The sequence below is a fragment of the Vespa velutina genome, chromosome 2 (assembly GCF_912470025.1).
Source record: "Vespa velutina chromosome 2, iVesVel2.1, whole genome shotgun sequence".
Lineage (NCBI taxonomy): Eukaryota > Metazoa > Arthropoda > Insecta > Hymenoptera > Vespidae > Vespa > Vespa velutina.
The window spans coordinates 7,201,479-7,223,768 of record NC_062189.1 but is presented as its reverse complement, the minus strand read 5'-3'; the positions used below and the strand labels follow the sequence as shown (position 1 = coordinate 7,223,768).

Here is a 22,290-nt window from a genome sequence, read left to right as displayed (position 1 = left end):
ATAAATATCGCCAAAAAGAAAATCGTATTTCGGTAAAAAGAAAATAAATCTCTAAGCTTCTCGAATAGATCAATACTTGATATAACTATGAAAAATATTTCTTCTGTTTTGTTTCTTTTTTTATTGATAGAAAATAGAAGAAGAATATTGAAAAAGAAACAAGAAGGGATTATATATTTTTTTTGCCTTCTGATAGGCGAATAATTAATAAAAATTTATAGATTAGGAGTATGATGAAGGAAATTGAAAGAAAGATAAATAGACAGAGAGAGAAAAACAGAAAGAGAGAGAGAGAGAGAGAGAGAGAGAGAGACAAATAACTTCAATTATACTTATCGAAGCAATGCAAAATGACAAGTCGTCTCACCTACTTTATATTCGGTCCTCAAAGATTATTTTTATCGATTATCCTGATTTCAAAGTAGGGAACTCTTTCTCAAGATTTACGTCGTTTTCTTCGTAAACAAAGTGAATTGCCGTCATCTTTGTTTTCAAATAATTTCCATAATAGATCCATGCGTATGGAAATTGGATTAGAGAAGCGAGAGATTGAAGTTATTAGGTAACAACGTCGAAAGTGGCCGAGTTAGTGATTCTACCGCGTTCGAACAAGCCAATGAAATTATGATTGCATTCGATGGTCAGGATAACGAGTCGGTAAATAGACGAGCGTTAACTGACTAACTAAGTCATTTAAAATGAAGGAAATTAGCGTGCAACAAAGTGGCGATGCAGATAGAGGCTTAAGTACGTACGTATCTATATATTTACGTATATACATATATATAAATGTATATATGTACTACGTAGTTAAAAGAACGTATCTGTCACGCGAACTATCTGCAGTATTTGACGAATCATAGTTCTACAATAATAAATTGAAAAATGTCGAGCTTTCAACGTTATGATAATTAATTAATGAATGAATATTAATTAATGATCGAATTAACTTTCTCTTTTTTTTTTTTTTCATCCTTTTTTTCTTTCCTTTCGTCTCTTTTTTTCTTTTTTTTTTTCTTTTTCACCTTCTTCATCTACTTCTTTTCTTTTTTGTTTCTAACTCTTTCTATAGATCTTTAATGAATTATGGATAAGACGGATCAAAACGTCGCGCTAGAAAACAACTCCAGCTGTTTAGGACAATATAGAAATTCCATCGTAACTATGCCGGTAACTCGGCGTAATTATTTGCGGAACATTAATGGTCTGCATCATTAATAATTTCGTCGTTTCACGTCGATGCTAGGTTAAGCATTAATAATGCTATTTGGCTAATCAACTATACCACGGAGAAATACTCGCATGAGCGTTTATAGATCGCGTGCCGGACCGAATTAACTGAATAATTAATCGAATATTGAAGAACCTATCGGCTTTCCGAGCAGAATAAACGATGAGACATAAAGCGTTACGTTGAAAACTATTTCAATCACGTACTTTGGACAATGTAAATCTTTGTAACGCTAGAGTATGAATCCCTGCATATGCGTTTTGCTTTTATACATTCGAAATTCTAATTTAGAGTATCTTTCTTTTTTTATTTCTTTTTTTGTTTTCGTTTTTCTCTTCTTTTTTTTTTTCAATGATCGTAACCCCAGCGAATAATTTCCGTCGTTACAACGAGAGATGCTTTTCGTTCCACGATTTCACGATTTATTGGCAAACGTTATTATGCAATCGCTTTCAGTGGATGGAGAAACAAAATGGAAGTGGAGTTTTCGAACGGTCGAACAGATATACACAAAACGTGTGTATTATATATATATATATATATATATATATATATATATATATATATATAAATATATATCTAAATAATATTAATCGAATAATGCACTGGTAACGCAAGATTACCCTTTCAATAGCTTTCCTAGATGATACTAATGGACTCTGGACGGTCCAAAGCTTTATAGAAGCTATTTTGCGTTAATGATAAACGTAGGTTAGATAAGTATTGATTTTCCATTGTTGTATGTGTCTGTATGGCTTGTGTATAAGCTTCGTGGTTTCGTGCTTTCCTCTCGTTTTGCTCATTCTAATAATTTTGTTATAAAATAGAGAAAGAAAGAGAGAGAAAAAGAAAGAGAAAGATATAGAGAAAGAGATATAAAATAGAGAAAGAAAGAGAGAGAGAGAGAAGTTTTCTTATCATCGTTCGTATAACATCGCCAGTTACGTACATTTACATAAATGTTGAAATCAAGTTCTCCATGAATTTGGAATTATTTGTCCAACAAAAGGTTATTTATCCACTACCTACCGATAAATAACAAAAGAAAAAAAAAGAAAATTAGTAATAATAATAATAATAATAATAATATTATTATTATTATTATTATTATTATTAATATTAATAATATTAATAATAATAATAATACTAATAATAATAATAATAATAATAGTAATAGTAATAATAATAATAATAATAATAATAATAATAATAATAATAATAATAATAATAATAATAATAATAATAATAATAATAAATAAGATATATGCGTGCATCGAGCAGATAGCAAATATCGAATGAAATAATTAAAATTAACGAGCTAATTTTTACGGGACGTATATGGATAAATTCAGATTTATTTAAATTCGAACGATTAAATGAACGAGAAGCCGCGTGTCGATCTGATTCACTACTAATTAAGAATTGTCAATTTCCAATTCAGAATCGTTTTAACTCGATCTAATAAGATTAAAAAAAACGAAAGAAAAAAAAGAGAAAAAGATAAAAAGAATCTTTTTGTTACATAGATAGGAGATACTCTTATAAATTATTTTTTATTTTCTCTTTTTTTTTATTTTATTTCTTGACGAAATAGGATACATCGATTTGAAACTTTATCGATTGGTTAATAAAGGTAGAGTCGAAATTAGAAGTTTTAATAAACACGTTATCAACGGATACGCCATAATTGATATTCGCTCTCTACACGTCCGCGAAACTAATTACACTTCCATCACCTGTCGATATTGATTCGCCATAACCTATCGATAGATAGAGCTCTTATGTATATATTATATATGTGTATATATATATATATATATATATATATATATATATATATACATATACATACATACACCTTAATACCTGTATCAAAAACCACAGAGAGAGAGAGAGAAACGAAAGATACTATCTATATTTCGTTTTCCTAAATAAAACATTTCGCAATATATAAAATCACGGCGTAATATCAATAGGAAAAAATAAAATGTAGATTCATATGTATGCACGTACAAATATAAATACATATATATATATATATATATGTACAATATATATATATTTATTTTCAATGCTGATACATACCTACTATTTTAATATATTTTATTCTTATTCTTTATTTTATACTATCCCATTTTTGTACTCACCTTACGTATAATTTTAGTATTAGCACATTGCATTATGTCACAACGACAAGCCTTCAAAGTCAAACTTGCTGTCAATCGATAAGCAAAGATGATCCTTCCATCGGATCATCTATAAAATTACGTGTTGTCCAGAACAAACGGGTGTAGGGAAGCCGTCAATTCGCATCGGCCAAATCAGGTTAACGACAATCACTTTCAATCACACGATCTGTCTTCGTTCGCTAGTGTAGTGTGACGACGGAGATAATGCAATAGAGCGAGCATTTTGAATGAGAACGTTAGGTGCGTCCACGATAATTTGTACTATGCTTCTATGGGATCGGGAGACAGGATGAACGATATACAGAGAAAGAGAGAAAGAGAGAGAGAGAGAAAGAGGAAGAGTGAGAGAAAGAAACAGGGACATGGACAGGGACAGAGACAGAGACAGAGACAGACAGACAAACAGACAGACAGAGAAGAGAAAGAGAAGTAGAAGATGTCTGTAGATGGATGGGTATACTTCCCTCGATGGCATTGTTATCTCGAAAGATAAACACTCCCTACTGAATTCCATTTCGGATTGTAATTGCTATTCCTGTTTATTCTTGCACTAAATGTTACCTCTGTCTGTCTGTTTATCTATCTATCTTTCTCTCTCTCTCTCTCTTTCCTCTGTCTCTCTCTCTCTCTCTCTCTCTCTCTTTCTTTCTATTTTTCTCTATGTTTCTCTCTTTCTAGAACAGTTTCGCGAACGGATAGATTTTTAACTATACTTATATTCTACTTTCAAGTACATTATTCGATATAAGCGTCTCATCTTTGACACTCACATACATTACATACATTCATCTTTTGATTCTTTCACGAAACTTTTTCATCCGTTGATATTTCAATGATATTCTCGAAGATCAGGTATCAATTGAAATCATTTTGCAATCATAGATGCATATTATTGCGTACGTAATATTCATTATATCGTGATATATATATATATATATTTTTTTTGCCTTTGCCATTCCATTTTCAATCACGTGGATCAACATTTTTCTTCGTGCGAAGCCCTTATCCTTTGGAAATTTTTATAATAAAAAATGTAGGTGAACTCTTAATCAAGGAAGAAGAGTATAATTAATTAACATTTTGCAAGAAATAAGAAGAAGAAGAAAAAGGAGAAGAAGCACTGAAATATCTGAAAGAAAAAAAAAAAAAAAGAAAAAATGAGAGAGAATAGATGCTGATAAATTGAATAAAATAGAAATATGATAGTTTTCAATTAAGCATCGAGAGATAGAAAACGAAAAAGTTCAACGAGAGAATCACTAGGAATTAAATCGCAATTAGTTCGTTTTGGAATTCGAACAATTCAAAGTCTAGTACAAATAATAAAAAAAAGAGAGAGAAAGAGATAGAGAGAGAAAGAGAGAGAGAGAGAGAGAGAGAGAGAGAGAGAGAGAGAACAAAGAAAGACTTGTAGTATGAGTAGAACAAAAAAGTGAAAGGTTTTTTAAATAATCGATAAAAAATGAAAACCACCCAATCGTTTCCTCTTAACCGATGCTTGATTTAACCTAAAATATTCAGACGTCCTCGTCAACGACATTGTCGGCTTGGCTCGATCAACTTGGCAGTCCGAACAGCGAGATAATCGGGTGAGAGAATCGTTTTTAACAAGAGAAAAAAAGAATAAAAAAAAACAATTGGGGAAAATGGAAAAAAAAAAATAAAGGAAAAAAAGAAAAGAAAAATCAATATCGGTTTTCTCATCGATTAAAGGTATTCGACGTTTTTCGTTTGAATTATAATTATCATTCTAGAACTTGTATTTATTAAATTAACTCAAAAAATAAGATTTAATGCGGAATAAGAGTTTATTGTATACTTCGATATTGCCAACTAATTTCTACGTCGAGATTGCTGAAAGTAAAGATGAGAGAAAATATTTATATGAAGAAAATCGAGGCTATTCTGGGAAGATTTGATGAACTTATACTAATAATATTTCACGGTTAACCATTAATATTATGATCTAATAATCGGAAAAAATACATAGAAGGGCACGTAAGTGCACGTCGACGTTTTACGACGAGCTATGTAATAAAGACATTCCTTTGAATGGCAGGAATGTGGATATGAATGTCATGCCGACATTTAAATTGGCGTCCTTCATTTTGTATTATGAATTCTTAGAAAGTCGGGAAAAAAAAAGAGATATTTATTCATCCCATTTCGTTCAATCAATTTGTCTTACATTATAATCAATAAATGAACAAATTATAAATTCTATTCTGTGACAAAACGATAACGATAACACCTTTCAAAATTCATTTTATTAACGATGTTTAATAAAACGTAATAATGGAGCAAAAGGAAACGATATAATGATTGTAACATCCTAATAAAGAGAGATGACGTTAAAAAAGATACGCAACATCGGCGACTAATGTAGCAAATAGATAGGTATGTTTAAAACAGTGCTCGTGTTAATTTAATATTCAGCATTTACGTAGTTGCGTTTGATTACCGTTGCATTTATGTAATACTCTGTATATTATAATCTCGTGTTCACATATGAATCGGTATTATTATTTAATAGATAATTAATTTACCATGAACGATCACTCGTTATTTATAATATATATATATATATATATGTGTGTGTGTGTGTGTGTGTGTGTTATGAAGTCTTGCAAAGAGAGATTCACGAATTACATTCTCATAAAATTTTGTAAAACTTTAATAAACATAGAAGAACGATATATGCACGATTTTATATGTGCATATATCGTTCTTCGTATGTGTGTATGTATATGTGTGTACAGTAATATGGTTTTAAAAAAACAAACTCTTTTTTTTTTCCTTTTCATTTTTCCTGTGCGTTTCGGTGTATCAAAGAGATATTAAATCTATATTTTCTATGAATTGCGAATGATTTTTTTTTTTGTAGCGATCGGAGTTGGCAAAATAATTATTTTTTTCATAGTCCAAAAGCAATCGTTATTGTTGACATATTAATTAGAATGAAACTTTCCGCTATTCCAAAAATGAGTGTACGTGAAGATAACAAATAAAGAGAGAGAGAGAGAGAGAGAGAGAGAGAGAGAGAAAGAAAGAGAGAGAAAGAAAGAGAGAAAGAAAGAGAGAAAGAAAGAGAAAAAGAGATATTCAATAAATATATATATATATATATATATATATATATATACATATGCATATATATCGAATGCGGCATGCGTGCATTAAACTGGAAACAAAATCGTTCTCGTCGGAGAACGTCAGCAAAAATTTTCCGTCGTTCCAAAGTCGTCGACGATTTTTGGCTTTTATGCATTCCACCGACGGCATCGACACGGCAATAGACGAATTACGCCATTTGAAAAAAATCACCCTAGGCTAGTACGCATCTCCCACCACATTCGTTTTCCATTCCCTAGCGATAACCATCCCACGTTCTCTCGCATTTCTCGATAATTCATCGATTAATGTCGCGTACGGAATACGAATCAACGAGAAAAAATTAGAATTTCACGACGATCCTCGAGTTAGTAATGTCGAGAGAGTGTAGTTTTAGTAGAAGGACGTAAAAAAGAGAAAAGAAAAAAGAAAAAAGAAAGAAGACAAAAGTAAAAGTAAAAAAATAAAATAAAATAAATAAAATAATTCGGATATCGATTCATCCCTACATTTTTGTTCCCTGTAAAGAATAGAAAGAAGAAACGAAAAAAAAAAGAAAGAAAGAAAAGAAAAAAATATCGATCATTCTCCCATGTCCAAGGACGTATCTCGAGGAACGTAATCGTGCGAATTTTGTTGTACGAAAGGACTCGATCAACAACGACTAAGACGACGGAGGTTCGTCCGTGAAAATGAGGGAGGGTTAACAGCGTGTAAACTCCGTTGAGACGAGAATGGGAAGGTGGAAGGAGAGTGGGAGGGAGGGAGGAAGGGTGGGACGAGGGAGGAAGAAAATTTCGTTAAGCATCGGAGCGTTAAGGAACGATTGTCGTTAAGTTTAGTGGCACGTTCTCGTAACGCTCGAAGGAGATCGTGGGAGGTAGGGAAGGAGGATGAAAAAGGGAGGAAGAGGAGAAGAAGAGGAGGAGGAGGAGGAAGGTGTGTTTCCGAACAGAGTTTGCGTCTCGTCTATAAGTGTCCACGGTACTGCACGGATACGGTCAATGACTACTTTACGTTTCCAAGAGGACTAAGCGTTTATCGAGCGACACTGGGGAGAGCACATACACTCTAAGCGATATCGATACCGTACTCTCAACATGAAAAAGAAGAAAAATGAGGAAGAGAAGAGGGAGGAGGAGGAGAAATAAGCTTTTCTTCGGAGAGTAGTTTTCACCGTACGCTCGTGGTAAATCTATAAATTCGTATGATAAAAGAATGATGCGATAAAGTGTTCGAAAAACGTTCGCACCATACATTTTGCAGCTCTTTCCTCTGTTTTCTTTTTTTCATTTTTTTTTTTTTTTTGTTGTTTTCTTTCACCATGAAGATTCAATATTTGAAAAATGTAAGTGAAAGCTCACTTCCTTATTTTTTCCTACTTTCTTCTTCCTAATTTCACATACAAATGCTTTTACTTTTATAAATGTTTATTCCTATTTGTATTTTTTTTTTATTTTCATATCAATAATTGTTTCCTATGTATTCGAGTTGATTTTTACGGGATACTTCTTACACAAACGAATAATATGACATATATACGTATGTTAAAACATTCCCTTTCACTACATAGAAATATTTCGTTTCATTCTATGATATGCAACATCGTTGGAAAACAAGAATATAATAATCTCGGAATTGCTTTTGATCTGTATTTTTCTACGAGCGATATACATACATATCAGCATGAAATTAATATGGACGTAAACGGATCGTAAAAGGATAAAGAATGAAAATACGGAATGAAAAAGTTACAATAGGATTTATGATTTTCACGTTCAAACGAACGCTTATATTTTTCTCTAACAAAAGATTAGTTATACTATGTATGTGTGTATATACATACATATATATTGTTAACATTGATCAAAGCAGGCATATATTTACGTATATATGTACGTAATATATGTCCATTCTCAAAATTCGTAATATAATATGTCGTCAATTTTGCATAACAAATAAGATAACAATTCATCGCATGTATAAACTAAGTCGTAATGCTTCTAAACACCAATTCGCTAAATAAATGTCACATCAATTCGCTTAGTCTTCGACAAAAAAAAAATCTAAGAGATATCGTACGTGCAGTCGTCTCGTATTCCTGTAAAACGTAAATTTTGTAATTCCTCACGATTTTTCTATCGCTCCCCAAACAAATCGATATTTGACCGATTGATCGAATATAGTTACGTACCACGTATACGTACATATATCGATGGCATGCGACGTGCGCTATCGTCGAGCGATAACGGAAAATTTCACCTACGAAAAGCATTACCCTTTTTTCATGTTCGTATTTCGCTTAGTTGCTAGATATTTTTCGACGGGAAAACAAAAGAGTGAGAGAGAGAGAAAGAGAGAGAGAGAGAGAGAGAGAGAGAGAGAGAGGGAGAGAGAGGGAGAGAGAAAAAGAGACAGAGAGAGAAATGGAGAGAAAAGATATCGTTTCGAACGTACACAATGCGAATTACGAGGAACGGTTTCAGACCGTTTCTTTTTTTTTCTACTTTTTTTTTTTTTTAATTCTTTTTGTTGGTTTTAGTCGACCAGAAATACCAAAAATTGCTCACAGTGTTGCTCTCTTTACGACAAGAGCCGTGAGTTTTTCCCGCCAGGCCGCGGTTGCATTATGCGACGATTCTACGATAGCTTACATCAGGACAGTAAAAGAGATAGAAAGATTTAAAAAAAAAAATATATATATATATATGTATATATATATATAGAGAGAGAGAAAGAGAGAGAGAGAGAGAGAGGGGGAAAGAGGGAAAAAAAGAAAGAGAGAAAGGAAACTACTATATAGAGGAAGAGAAAAATATTTGATGCATTCGAGTTTCGCTTGGCGTGATACGCGCTATTCATAGAATGGAATGTCGAGCGTGTAAACGCGAACGTTCCATGATCTCCCTCTATATGACGGGCTATAACACTTTTCATGTTGACCATATATACGACAAATAGCAAGGCTCCCTCTCTATCTCATTTTGCCTTTTGTCAATTTTTCTGTCATTTTAGTTGTTAACATTTTTCTTGACTGTGATAAAAAATAAAAAGAAGATAAAATAAAATCGAAAGAAAAGGAAAAACAATAGGATAAAGAGACAAAGAGAGAGAGAGAGAGAGAGAGAGAGAGATTTTATGAAAAGCATTTTATTTGTGAATCGTCAATCGTTTTAGCTTTCCTCATGTTTATCAATGAAATTCTCGATATTCGAAACGTTTTTTACGCTTTGATAGATTAATTTCGAATTTTCGGTTCATTTATTTGTTCGGTGTCTTTTGGGATTTTCGTCGAATTAAAATGGTGAAATTTAAGATAAATAGAAACAATCTATTTTTTTTTTTTTTTCAAAAGAAATTAGTGAAAATTAGATGAATACAAAATTTTATACAAAATTTGACATGAGCTGATTATTATGAAAATGTTCAAAAAAATAATCATAAATCGTTTGAGATAATTGAAAATTTTGTTTTGTCAGATATTATTCTTAATACTGTTAAATTATCTAAAAGTATCTCTCTTTTTCTTTCTTTCTTTCTCTCTCTCTCTCTCTCTCTCTCTCTCTCTCTCTCTCTCTTTCTCTCTATTTCTCTTTCTCTCTGTTTCTCCCTCTTTCTGAAGAATAAATATATCTTCTTTTTCTGTTTGTCATTATAGAAAAATAATTGTTAAATAATTCAAAGCTGAAAGATCACAATATAACATCTTAGAACGAAAAATATATGATTTAGAACAGTTTCATGATCACCGACTGATATATATATATATATATATATATATATATATATATATATATATATATATAGGGTGAGTTTAAATTGAAAGATCTTAGATATCTCGAGAATAATGCATTTTTTAAACAAAAATTGTTTTATTTTCGATATCGAATACAACGGCATTATTTATTTCCAATTGAATAAAAGTTTTCGAGTTTATTTCAAAATTATATCTATTTTGTTAAATGTGAATCTATACATTTTCTAACGACATTTTATTGTATTTTAACGCAAAAAATAAAAAACGAACAACCTTTGTTCGAAAAACTTTTTGTGTCCTCCCTATACTTTCCCAAGATATTTAACATTGCAGTATCACTCTTCCATTCCATCGTAGTTTAATAAATTTTAATTATAAATTTTGGAAAATAAAAAAACATTTTTTTTATGTTTTTTATAATCACTTTATGATCAACGTAAACATTTTCTCGTGAACCGAAGAATTCAACAGATAATATAAGAATTAATATTTCATTGTAAAATATAAAAAATTTTCTACGTATAAGTAGAATAGACTCCTGACTTATATATATATATATATATATATATATATATATATATATATATATATATATATTCACTTTAAATAAAGATCAAAGGTAAACTTAAAGGAATCACTGTAGAAAAGTCAAGAACCTTATCTTTTTGGTGGTCCACTCGTCCAATATCACTGTCGGATGTTAAGTGAATTTCTTTTAGAAATGAACCTATCTACGTATTTTCAGTAACATTCGAGACTAGTATTCGAAAATAGAACTCCATTGAGGAAAAAGATGATTTTAAAGAAAACACACGGTATCTTTCGAAGATTTTCATCAAAAGCTTCTTTTAAAAAGTATTTGAACGAGAAAAGTACTATGATGATTCCCTTTCAAAAGCCGATTTATATTGTGATAAGAATTTAGAGTATGTAATATTTTCTATACATATCTATTGTACATACACATCTATGATTTCGTTAAATACGCTAACCTTATAAGAAGTTATCGGAGAGTCAAAAACATACTTTTCTACATTTTTTAAATTTTTCAACATAAATCATAAATTTTCTCCGAACCATCAACGATTTATCATTGTCCAAAAGCGTATTATTAAAACTGTTCACGTATTACTAACCATGCAAAAACGTGGATGTCCTACGTATGTGTATACATATATATATATATATATACACATATATACATATATATATATATATGTATACGCACACAAACACATATACTAACGGCCGCGGTCGCTTGAAAAGTCACGATCGCAAACCGCGAACGTGTGCTTCGCGTTTCAAAGTTCAACGAACGTCAAAGGCATAGATGAGAGTAAACTCACGTAAAACTCTGAGCATTCCGTTCATTTTCATTCTACTCGAAATGTGGATGTTTATAACCACGATTACGTCGACTACATATCTATGTGAGCATGAATTAAATGGATGTCGATCGAGAACAGTTCAATACTATGAAAGAAAATCTCGATTATCGAAAATTATCGATCGACAAAAACAAACTTCATTTTAGAAGGATATATTCGATCGATTGAAAATTGAAGAGCGTTTTAATTAAGAAAAAACAAAAAAGAAAAGAAAATAAGTTGTTTGAAACCAACCTCTCTTTTTTTTAATCCTCTCCGTCTCTCTCTCTCTCTCTCTCTCCCCTCCCTCCCTCCCTTCCTCCTTCCCTCTCTCTCTCTCTCTCATTTTTCAACGGAAATTATCGAAATTAAAAAAGTTCTGAATGGAGTGGTTTTTCTCGCAAAGTGACTGCATTTACAAACCGTACCAAATGTACTCCGATGACAACCAATTCAAAGGATGCTGTATGCCACCGGGAAAAAATCTTCCTCCGTGCACACCAATCGTAACCGTCGCGACAAAAACGAAATGCGTCGCAGTGCGAATCGTTATTACCCTCTTTCTTTTAATTTTAATAATGGTCATCATCTATCGGATATCAGCACGAAACCTATCACATTTCTCGTTTCAACGAAGGATCCCACGAAATCTACCTTTCAATGATACATTGATTGGTAACTTAAATCAAAGCTCGATTCCAAGCTCGTATCCAATCTCGAAACTTGAACAACCTGACGACGCCGATAAGATACAAGAAACTCCCGCTAATCTCGGTAAGCTTTCTTCGAAAAGTTGAGTTCTATTTAATTAATCTCCAAATCTGTTGAAGGGAAAGAAAATTCTTTTTCTTTTTCTCTTTTTTCTTTTATATTTCTTATCCATTTGCATATTTCTACAGAGAAAGCTGAAAACAGTGAAGATATGGATCAATAAAGTTTACATAGTTCGTTTTGTGAAATAGTACAAAAGAAAAAATAAAAAAAAAAGAGAAAAGAAACAAAAATTAAATAAAAATGTTCTAACGAATATATATATATATATATATATATATATATATATATATTATTTATATAGAACCGGTGAGTAATAATGCTTTTAATTACATTTTAATGAAATCTTAACAAATCGATAAGAGAGGTTTAATATCCGGTTATTTTAACTTTCATTTAGTCTTTCTTCTATCTACACTTTTTTACATTATCTTTGTAAAAATATTGAAAGAGATAATCGAGTATATTAAGATAACGTACATATACATAGGTGTTACATTACAGTATACAGATATATACATATATATATGCACGAACGGCAATATCGATACGTTGATATTGGGATTGAAAAATTCTATCTCCGTACGTTCAACACGAGAGCACAGAAAAAGAACGTTTTTTTTCGATGACCTCAAGTTCAAGATTTTTTCTCCTTTTCTTATTTTTGTTTTTTTTCTTTTTTCTTTTTTCTTTACCAAAAACGCTCGTATAAAAAAAAAACGAAACAAACATAGTAAAATGCAAAGCGTTACATTGTACTACATGTAAAATTGAAATAAATACATACATTGATATCAATCGGATATATAACTATTATATTATTAATAATTAATCTCTATATATAAAAAAATAATAAATAAATAAATATATATATATATATATATATATATATATATATACATATATATTTAATTTCTTCTTTCAATCACGTAAAAAATCGCGTAAAGATTGAATAAATTCTATCCATTGTTGAGCTATTTCTTTATTCATGATATCCTTTTGAAGTAATAAAGTAAAATAGTCTAAGGATGTTGATGATAACTGTTCAATCAATCGTTCACACGTTATCGTGGTATATTCACTTCTAACGGCGTCAACATAGACCGTCAATATTTCCTGAAGGAAATGCTGATCTCGAGATGGCGTCGGAATATTCATGATGAAAATGATAACGAGTTCGATAGCAGGCGAGCAATATCTCATTGTTTGCCAGTCGATCATTTTCACATCGATCGGCGTACCGTTCTTCTCGCGTTTGAACAACACCTTCCTCTTGGAAAAATCACCATGACATATGCATGAGATATCATCGACGTTCGTACAAGTTTCACTAACATTCTCTCCGATATTACTATACCATAATTTCTTCATTTCTTTTACCATTAATGAAGTTTCCAACGAATTTTCATCGGAGAACATTATGGACCTGTAAATAATCAGAAGGTACGTTTATTATTCCTTTTGATAAAAATATTTTGATGATAGAGGAGAGAAGACAAAGAAATAAAATAAAATAAAAAAAAAACAAAAAAACAAAAAAAAAAAAAGGAAAAGGTCAACGTGAACATCGAATTAAAATATTTTTTTTTATTAGTTAAATGATAAAAAAAAAAATAGTTTTTCTAGATATATCAAAGAAAGTAATGACATTAAATGATGAATGAACGATGAAAGTGGATTATGTGACTCACTTTTCAGATACATCGTTCGTAACGACAGTATTCGATAGTTTCATGTAAAATTCTCGATAAAGCTCGAACTTTTCATTTTTCAATCTCAAACCTATCCCGTGAAACCTTCCAAGACTTTTCAAAGATAACTTCAATTCTTCTTCATTCATCCTTCTATTTTCTTGAATCGTTTCGTATTCATTCGCTGTTAAATCCTCGAGAACGATGACCGGCATTCCGTATCGTCCCATGTCCGAAGCGTAACACTTTGGAAATAAATCTTCGCCATACAAAGAAATCATTTTACTGTAAAACATTTCTTCGTTTTGAAAACGGGCAAATGAGTATTCCGACTGAACGGATAACGGTAATAGTTTCACGATCAAAGGAAAACTCATTGGTTCACCGGAAAATCTTACAATAGCTTTAACACGATACAATTCCCATGGTTTTAACGAATCATCAGGCGTTACGAGTGATTCGACGATGGCCGATTCGAATTCGACAAATTCGCGTGAACCTGATTCACAAAAACATCGATTATGAACCATTTCCGGTAAGAGATCATTTTTAATAAATTCCATGTTATATTCTTTCAATCCTTCTTTCGCCATCGTAAAATCGTATTTATATCTTTTTAACTGTGAAGATATAATTCGTTCATTTGTACGGTTTTTAAAACTAAGAGACTGAAATAAAATACTTGAAGCAATTAAGGACAGAAACGATAGTGGCAGTGGCAACTGTGGAAGTGATTGCGGCCTCCTTCTCGTTGGAACTCGTTTAAGTTTTCGTACGCTCGTAAATTATACCAACTTTTTCGATGGCGACTCTACTCGACTCGACACACATACATATATACATATACATACACACACGTATATGTATATACACAGTTTAAAACGTGCCTTCCGCGAGAATCGAACGTTGATAACGTTTATCTTTCTGGAATATCTGCCGAGTTTAATTTGGACCTACTGACACTCGTTTGTATATACACATGTGTTAACTGCATAAGTATATATATATATATATATATACATATAACTTTTTAACTAATGAATTCAAGGAGCAGCAAACAGGATATAAACTGCTCGTCGAACTTGTCCGTCGATACACCTTCTTAAATTTAAAAATCGTGAAATAAATCACTTTAACGAATGAGTTAAAATCTTAACTTTTGATTAACACGTCGCACCTCCATTAGTATATATCTTCAGTGGAATATTATTTTCTTTAATAGGTAGGTATTGAACGACACTCAACGAGATTACGTTTTCCGCTAACTGCTTGAATATTTCTCGATGATTACATCGTCGTTATATTTCGATAATTATTTCAACGGTTAATCTTACGTACGCGATATATCGGACGATCGATTCACTATTATTTTCCAAAGAAATATATAATTTTCTCGATGAATAATTCAGTGGTAACGTTGTAACATTGAAATTATCGTATCTCGATACATCGCATAATCGATCCTAGCAATACGAATTTAATCGTTGTACAAAATCGTTCACACACGTTCTTATTTCATTTTCCTCTTTTTTTTTTTTTCCTTTTTCTTTTTTGTTCGTTTCTTCTTGTTTTCTTTCTTCTTTAATTTTCTCAGTCGTCAATATTATTTTCCTTGGTCGTTTATATTTTTACGATTATTGTACGTGACTACACCAAATCTTCGACGTAGCGTGATCGCTAAAATTAATAAAATTAGAACAAAGAAACACTGACGTGCGAAAAGAAAAAAACAAAAGAAAAAGGAAACACAACAAATTTTTATTTCACGAATACAATATCATCATCGCGATATATTTCTATTTTTTTATAGTGGTTGTTATTTCATCGTCAAATATATATTATACGACGAAGCGTAGAACCGAGACTGTGAATATGAACTTCTGTTAGTATGTTTTTCCCCTTCTTTTCGTCCAGTTTCGAAATAACAAGCCGTTCGCGTCTCAATGTCGTCACAAACGAGTTTACGGCTCGTCGCTCTCGCCTACGGCCGCGCAGCTATCGGTAGAACGTTTTGCCAGATAACAAATGGCCTCGTATTTCAAGATCGATAGATAAAAGTATAACAAAAAAAAAAAAAAAAAAAAAAAAAAAAAAAAAAAAAGAAAAACTTCCGTGACTATAGAAAAAAAAAAAAGAAAAAGAAAAAAAGTAACGAATACTACAGTTCCTTGACTTTCGATCGAATTTTTAATATATCGATCAAAAATTTGCAAATCGAAATAGGATATTTACATACAGAGATAATTCTTTCGTACAAATACGTCCACATCAATTTGATATTAGCTTCTCGAGAAAACAAGAAACAAAAAGATTTTTCTATTTGATTTTTATCCGAGTGTTACGATTATTTTTAATTTAGTCCTCTTTAGCATGACGGACAGTTTAAAACAAAAAAGAAAATGAAAAAAGAACACGTTTTTGTATTTTTGTATTTTTTAAATTAAAAAAAAAGTTTTCTCTTCAAGGTAATATATAAAACATTCGTATTATTTAAGATCATACTTAACATTCTGTTATTTGGAACGTAAAATAATAATTTTCCCCTTGTCTAGACTTTATCGTCAATTTTTTAGGAAAGTGTAAAAATGTCATAAAACTTTATTTTTTACATTTAGGAAAGTATAATTTTTTTAACCTGACCGGATTTCGAGACTGGCCGTCGGATCCGTAGAATAGCAAGTTACCATCGCGCCATCTGAATACATAGAACACGGGACACAGAACACGGATCACAATCATAAATCACTCAATCAATGTATTTCCAGTTTCATCAACTTCACAGTTGCCCTCTCACTCTATACTTCACGTCGATCGTACATCGACCTTCTTTCTTTCTCCCTTCCTCACATTCGTTTAAAGCCTTTTAACTTTTTTTGATAACTTATATTTCTACAAGTTTAGATCACTAAATTTTCACTCGGACCATAAAGAGCAATTGTACAAAATTTTATTTGAATTGCAAATAAATAGTAATAATTTTTGAGAAATTGCAAACACACAGATTAAGACTTTTATATTAATAATAATACGCAAGAGTCTATTAAAACACGGCTGTAAAGATTTTTAAAATCGGCAACCCCAATTAACAACGAGGTATAAGACCTTGTCTATTTTCAGGGGCAATACAAACGTTCGTAGAATGTATCACTTTTTTTGATGTATCAATCAAGCTTTAGGAGATATTTATGTAATACTTAAAAATTAGTTTTATATTGTTAATCATCCGTTACGATCGAGTTATACTACCAATCGATCTTTATAACTGTCGATAATCGTTAACTTCAGATTCATGATAAAATCACGAACTTATCTATAACAAAATCATGTTTCAAAATTACAAGTAAATTTAATAAATTCATCAGATATGTTTCTATCATTATATATTAAACATTCATGCAATTACAATCAAAAAAAAAAGGACAAGGATTAATCTATTATCAATTTAATAATTAACATGTTAGATGACAGCAATGCAATGTCGCAAATGAATCCTTGTCAATCAAGAGTACCTTTACAAACTAATCAAAATAATTTTCAAACATATCAGCAAACGAATAATCAACAAAGCACGCAATGCTCCGGCTACCCTGGGAATTCTCAAGGTAACTCTATCGGGGAATCTTCGTAACTCGTTCGTTCGTTCGTTCGTTCGTTCGTTCGTTCGTTCGTTCGTTCGATCGATTATTCGAATGGAACTTATTCGCTCCAGGACAATATATGCAGGGTCCGTTCGGTCAATTTTATCAACAAGAAAACTATTCGTCAACACAATATCCATGTACAACGCAACTGCCAAATAATACGACTAATTTCTGTCAAGGGATTCCTTGTCAAAATACAATGTCACCTATGCAGACGCAAGCGAATAATTGCGGATCTCTACCACAAAATATAATCGATCAGATTCGTTCATGCATCCCTAACACAGCACCGATCTTTATTATTCCTGGTGGTTGTCAGCAACCGTTGGTAACAACTACTCAACAAGCAACTCCAACTCCTGATATATTAAATCCTTTGACAAGTTCGAATAAACAATCAAATTATATTCCTTCTCCTATATCACCGATCTATCCACCTTTCTTTTATCCCTATCCAATACCTTTTCCTTTATTCGATCCGTATGGAACTCGATCTAACGAACAGCAAAAGAATTGTGGTTGTTCTTCGAAAGGCAATGGCGAAATCACAGGACCGAAACAATTTCCTGCATTACTTTATCCCCATAGCTCTTATTACGAGGAAGAACATCGTTGTACTAATACCACAGATGACACGATCTGTTCGAAAAGAAATTGTCCCTCAGCAATCAGTCTTCAAGCTTTGGCATCTCAGTTATTGTCCATACAAGGTATCATTTCTTGCACAGCTACCCGATTACTTCTCAGAAAGATACCGGGATCGAATATAACCACGACGATGGAGGATACCATGGAGAGAGCTCAAAGATCTATCAGCGCTCTCAACAAGGATCAATTATTGGGCGAGTCTAGGAACTCTCAGCAAGTGAACGCTCTGATAAATCTTCACATGACCGCAAATCCACCGGCCAACATAATTCCGATCCTAACGTTGGTCCAGCTTAAAGTAAACGTTCTAAAGGCACAGGTGGAAAACCTGATCAATACAAAACTGATGGAAACTCAGGGCTTGGAGGTAAGATATACGATTTTCTATGTAGGAAGATAATAACAATAGTTCGAACAAAATTTCTTTAATAATCGTTACCAAATTGATCGTCGATATAGATAGAAGCAACCGATTCGATAGATCCAACTATTCTTGCTCTGAAGACCGATGCCGAACTCCGTGAATTCCTTGTAATTTTAAAACAAAAGGAATGCGACGAAAGAGTGAACCTGAACTTTGCGCCTTATCGTTCTCAGCGGGTCATCGCTGAGAGCAGATTGAGTAACGTTCAGAAAAAGATTCAACAGATCGAAGTTGAATTCGAAAGAAGAAGATGCAACGTTGCACCGTCTATACCGTTGTCTTCTAGAATCGTACGAGAATTCACCGAAACACCGGGTAATTTTTCGAGCCATTCAGGTTATCCAGATCTTACAACATCGAAAAGAAAGACAATAGAATCACGGGAATCTCCGGATCCTTTCGCGATTACGTTCAAATCTCCAAGAAAACTTCGACTGAAACCACATGTCGGTAGTCCCGAAACGACCTACGATTATTCGAACAAAAAGAAAGACCAGGTGAAAACCACGTGCGATGACAAAGGTTCTCAGATAGAATCAAAAACGAAAGAGAAAAAAAGAACTGATCGTACCAACCTTAAAAATTGTAACTGTTACGATGAAAGTTCCTCTGATGAGAGTTCAGAGGAGGATAAAAAAAAAAAACTTCAACTACAAATCGACAAGAGAGGAAATGTGACTGTGACTAGCGAGGCTAAACTAAAGAATGTGTCCTTCATGAAGTTGGCATCAAACGTTTCTCTTCGAACGGTAAAGCCAAGCGACGTTTTCGAAAAGAGAGATCGTAAAGTGAAACCTACTCGAACCGAGATAGATTCGAATGATATCCGTGAACCGTCCTTGCCTACTGTTCCGAAGGTCGAAGAAATCTCTGAGGTTACGGAAACTGATGAGCCCTCTGTTAGCGCTGATGTCGATCTTGTGCCAGATGTGAAACCGTACGATACGGTTGGCGAAAAGAAAAGGGAAAGTATCGAAAGTGCGGAGTTAACTTTGGACGAATTCAAGGACGATGCCGACAAGGACGAAAGAGAGGAAACGAAAGTTTCTATATCCGATGTTAATATCACCGATGAAGAAAAGATTAAAAAGATCGTTAATTTGTCACATTTTAAAGAATTAACTCCTTCGAATGATAAAGAGGTTCAAATTCCTGAGAGTAAGTTAGATAAGACAAGTGCGAGTATCGAAGAAGGCGTAATAGAAGTTGATAAGATAAAGACCAATGCGTTAACCGAGGAATCGCGAAAAATAATTTCGACGAACGATTTCGAAGAAAAATTATACACCGTAAAAGAAGAAAAAATCGACGATATCCCAAAATCAAAAACGACAAAAACGGAGAGAATGATGGAAGTTGATAGTCCTAAGAAAACTTTCGTAACCACGACGAGTATAAAAATCGAACCTACGAAGATTGACGAGGAATATATCGATGAACCTACGGCGGAAAATTCGAAAGTCGTCGATGAACTTTCTGTTAAACCAAAGAAAACATTTCTGACGACTTTGAAAATTGGTAATTCGGTAAAACCAGAAATTAAAGATGAAACGAAGAGAACGATCGAAGTTGAGAGTCCTAAGAAAACATTCATAAGCACGGCAAGTATAAAAATCGAACCTCCAAAGATTGACGAAGAATATATCGATGAATCTATAGCAGAAAGTTCGAAAATCTCCGATGAATTTCCTGAAAAACCAAAGAAAACATTTCTGACGACTTTGAAAATCGGTAATTCGATAAAACCCGAAATTAAAGACGGAACGAAGAGAACCATCGAAGTTGAAATTCCTAAGAAAACGTTCATAAGCACGGCAAGTATAAAAATCGAACCTCCAAAGATTGACGAAGAATATACCGATGAATCTATAGCAGGAAGTTCGAAAATCTCCGATGAACTTTCTGAAAAACCAAAGAAAACATTTCTGACGACTTTAAAAATTGGTAATTCGGTAAAACCAGAAATTAAAAACGAAAAGGAGAAGACGATTGAAGTTGGAAGACCTAAGAAAACATTCATCAGCACGGCAAGTATAAAAATTGAACCTCCAAAGATTGACGAAGAATATATCGATGAACCTATGGCAGAAAGTTCTAAAATCTCCGATGAACTTTCTGAAAAACCAAAGAAAACATTTCTGACGACTTTAAAAATTGGTAATTCGGTAAAACCAGAAATTAAAAACGAAAAGGAGAAGACGATCGAAGTTGAGAGTCCTAAGAAAACGTTCATCAGCACGGCAAGTATAAAAATCGAACCTCCAAAGATTGACGAAGAATATACCGATGAATCTATAGCAGGAAGTTCGAAAATCTCCGATGAACTTTCTGAAGAACCAAAGAAAACATTTCTGACGACTTTAAAAATTGATAATTCGGTAAAACCAGAAATTAAAAACGAAAAGGAGAAGACGATTGAAGTTGGAAGACCTAAGAAAACATTCATCAGCACGGCAAGTATAAAAATTGAACCTCCAAAGATTGACGAAGAATATATCGATGAACCTATGGCAGAAAGTTTTAAAATCTCCGATGAACTTTCTGAAAAACCAAAGAAAACATTTCTGGCTACTTTGAAAATCGGTAATTCGGTAAAACCAGAAATTAAAAACAAAAAGGAGAAGACGATCGAAGTTGAGAGTCCTAAGAAAACGTTCATCAGCACGGCAAGTATAAAAATCGAACCTCCAAAGATTGACGAAGAATATATCGATGAATCTATAGCAGGAAGTTCGAAAATCTCCGATGAACTTTCTGAAGAACCAAAAAAAACATTTCTGACTACTTTGAAAATCGGTAATTCGATAAAACCCGAAATTAAAGACGAAAATGAGAAAACGATCGAAAACAGAGATTCTAAAAAAACATTCGTAACAAAGGCATTCATCAAAGTCGAACCGGAGGATCACGAAGAGAAACAATTAAAGACAAAACTATTTAAAATCAATCCGATGGAAATGAGAATAAATCTGAATAATAAAGAAGGTTATGAAAATCATGAAAGGGAAAACGCGAAAGTTCAGTCGGGAAAATCATCTGGCAGTTTATATAAGTCAACTGTGAATTTCGTTTTGAAAGGAACTGATGAAAATGATCTGAAGAAGAGCGTAGGTACGAATACTATCGCGACAATATCGATAGGAAAGAAAGAAGATGAAGTGAAAGAGAAGGAAAAATCGGACGTAGGAACAAACGAAAAGATCGTATCGGTGTTGACGGAGATTAAATACGACGAACCCGAAGCAATCGCCAAGCTATTTCGAAGCGCGTTGACTCGAAATTTTCAGTTGGATAACGATATCGTCGATCGATCCTGCGAATCGAAATACGAAAGCTCGGAAACAGGGAACTATTATACGATGGCTTTATCATTCCCAGAAAATCGCTTCCCATGGAGAATCGGTAAGTCCTTGCTAATCTGGTGCAAATAAATCTCAAGATAATTAACGGATTTTCGATG

General features: G+C 32.7%; 2 protein-coding genes across 2 annotated transcripts in view; one reads left to right on the top strand and one right to left on the bottom strand.

The window, feature by feature from the left end:
- Window positions 1-13,346: 13,346 nt before the first annotated feature.
- Window positions 13,347-20,544, bottom strand: LOC124957779. Its single transcript, XM_047515088.1, has 2 exons — window positions 14,118-20,544; window positions 13,347-13,852 (listed from the first exon to the last, which is right to left on the bottom strand). Exons 1-2 carry the CDS (start codon window positions 14,708-14,710, stop codon window positions 13,348-13,350), a joined length of 1,098 nt encoding a protein of 365 aa, XP_047371044.1. The 5' UTR covers window positions 14,711-20,544; the 3' UTR covers window position 13,347.
- Window positions 17,895-22,290, top strand: part of LOC124957780 — a 7,927-nt gene continuing 3,531 nt past the window's right edge. The window contains exons 1-2 of the mRNA XM_047515089.1: window positions 17,895-18,773; window positions 18,866-22,232. Coding sequence (XP_047371045.1) covers window positions 17,958-18,773; window positions 18,866-22,232 — 4,183 coding nt within the window. The 5' untranslated portion in view covers window positions 17,895-17,957. The remainder of the gene's footprint in view (window positions 18,774-18,865; window positions 22,233-22,290) is intronic.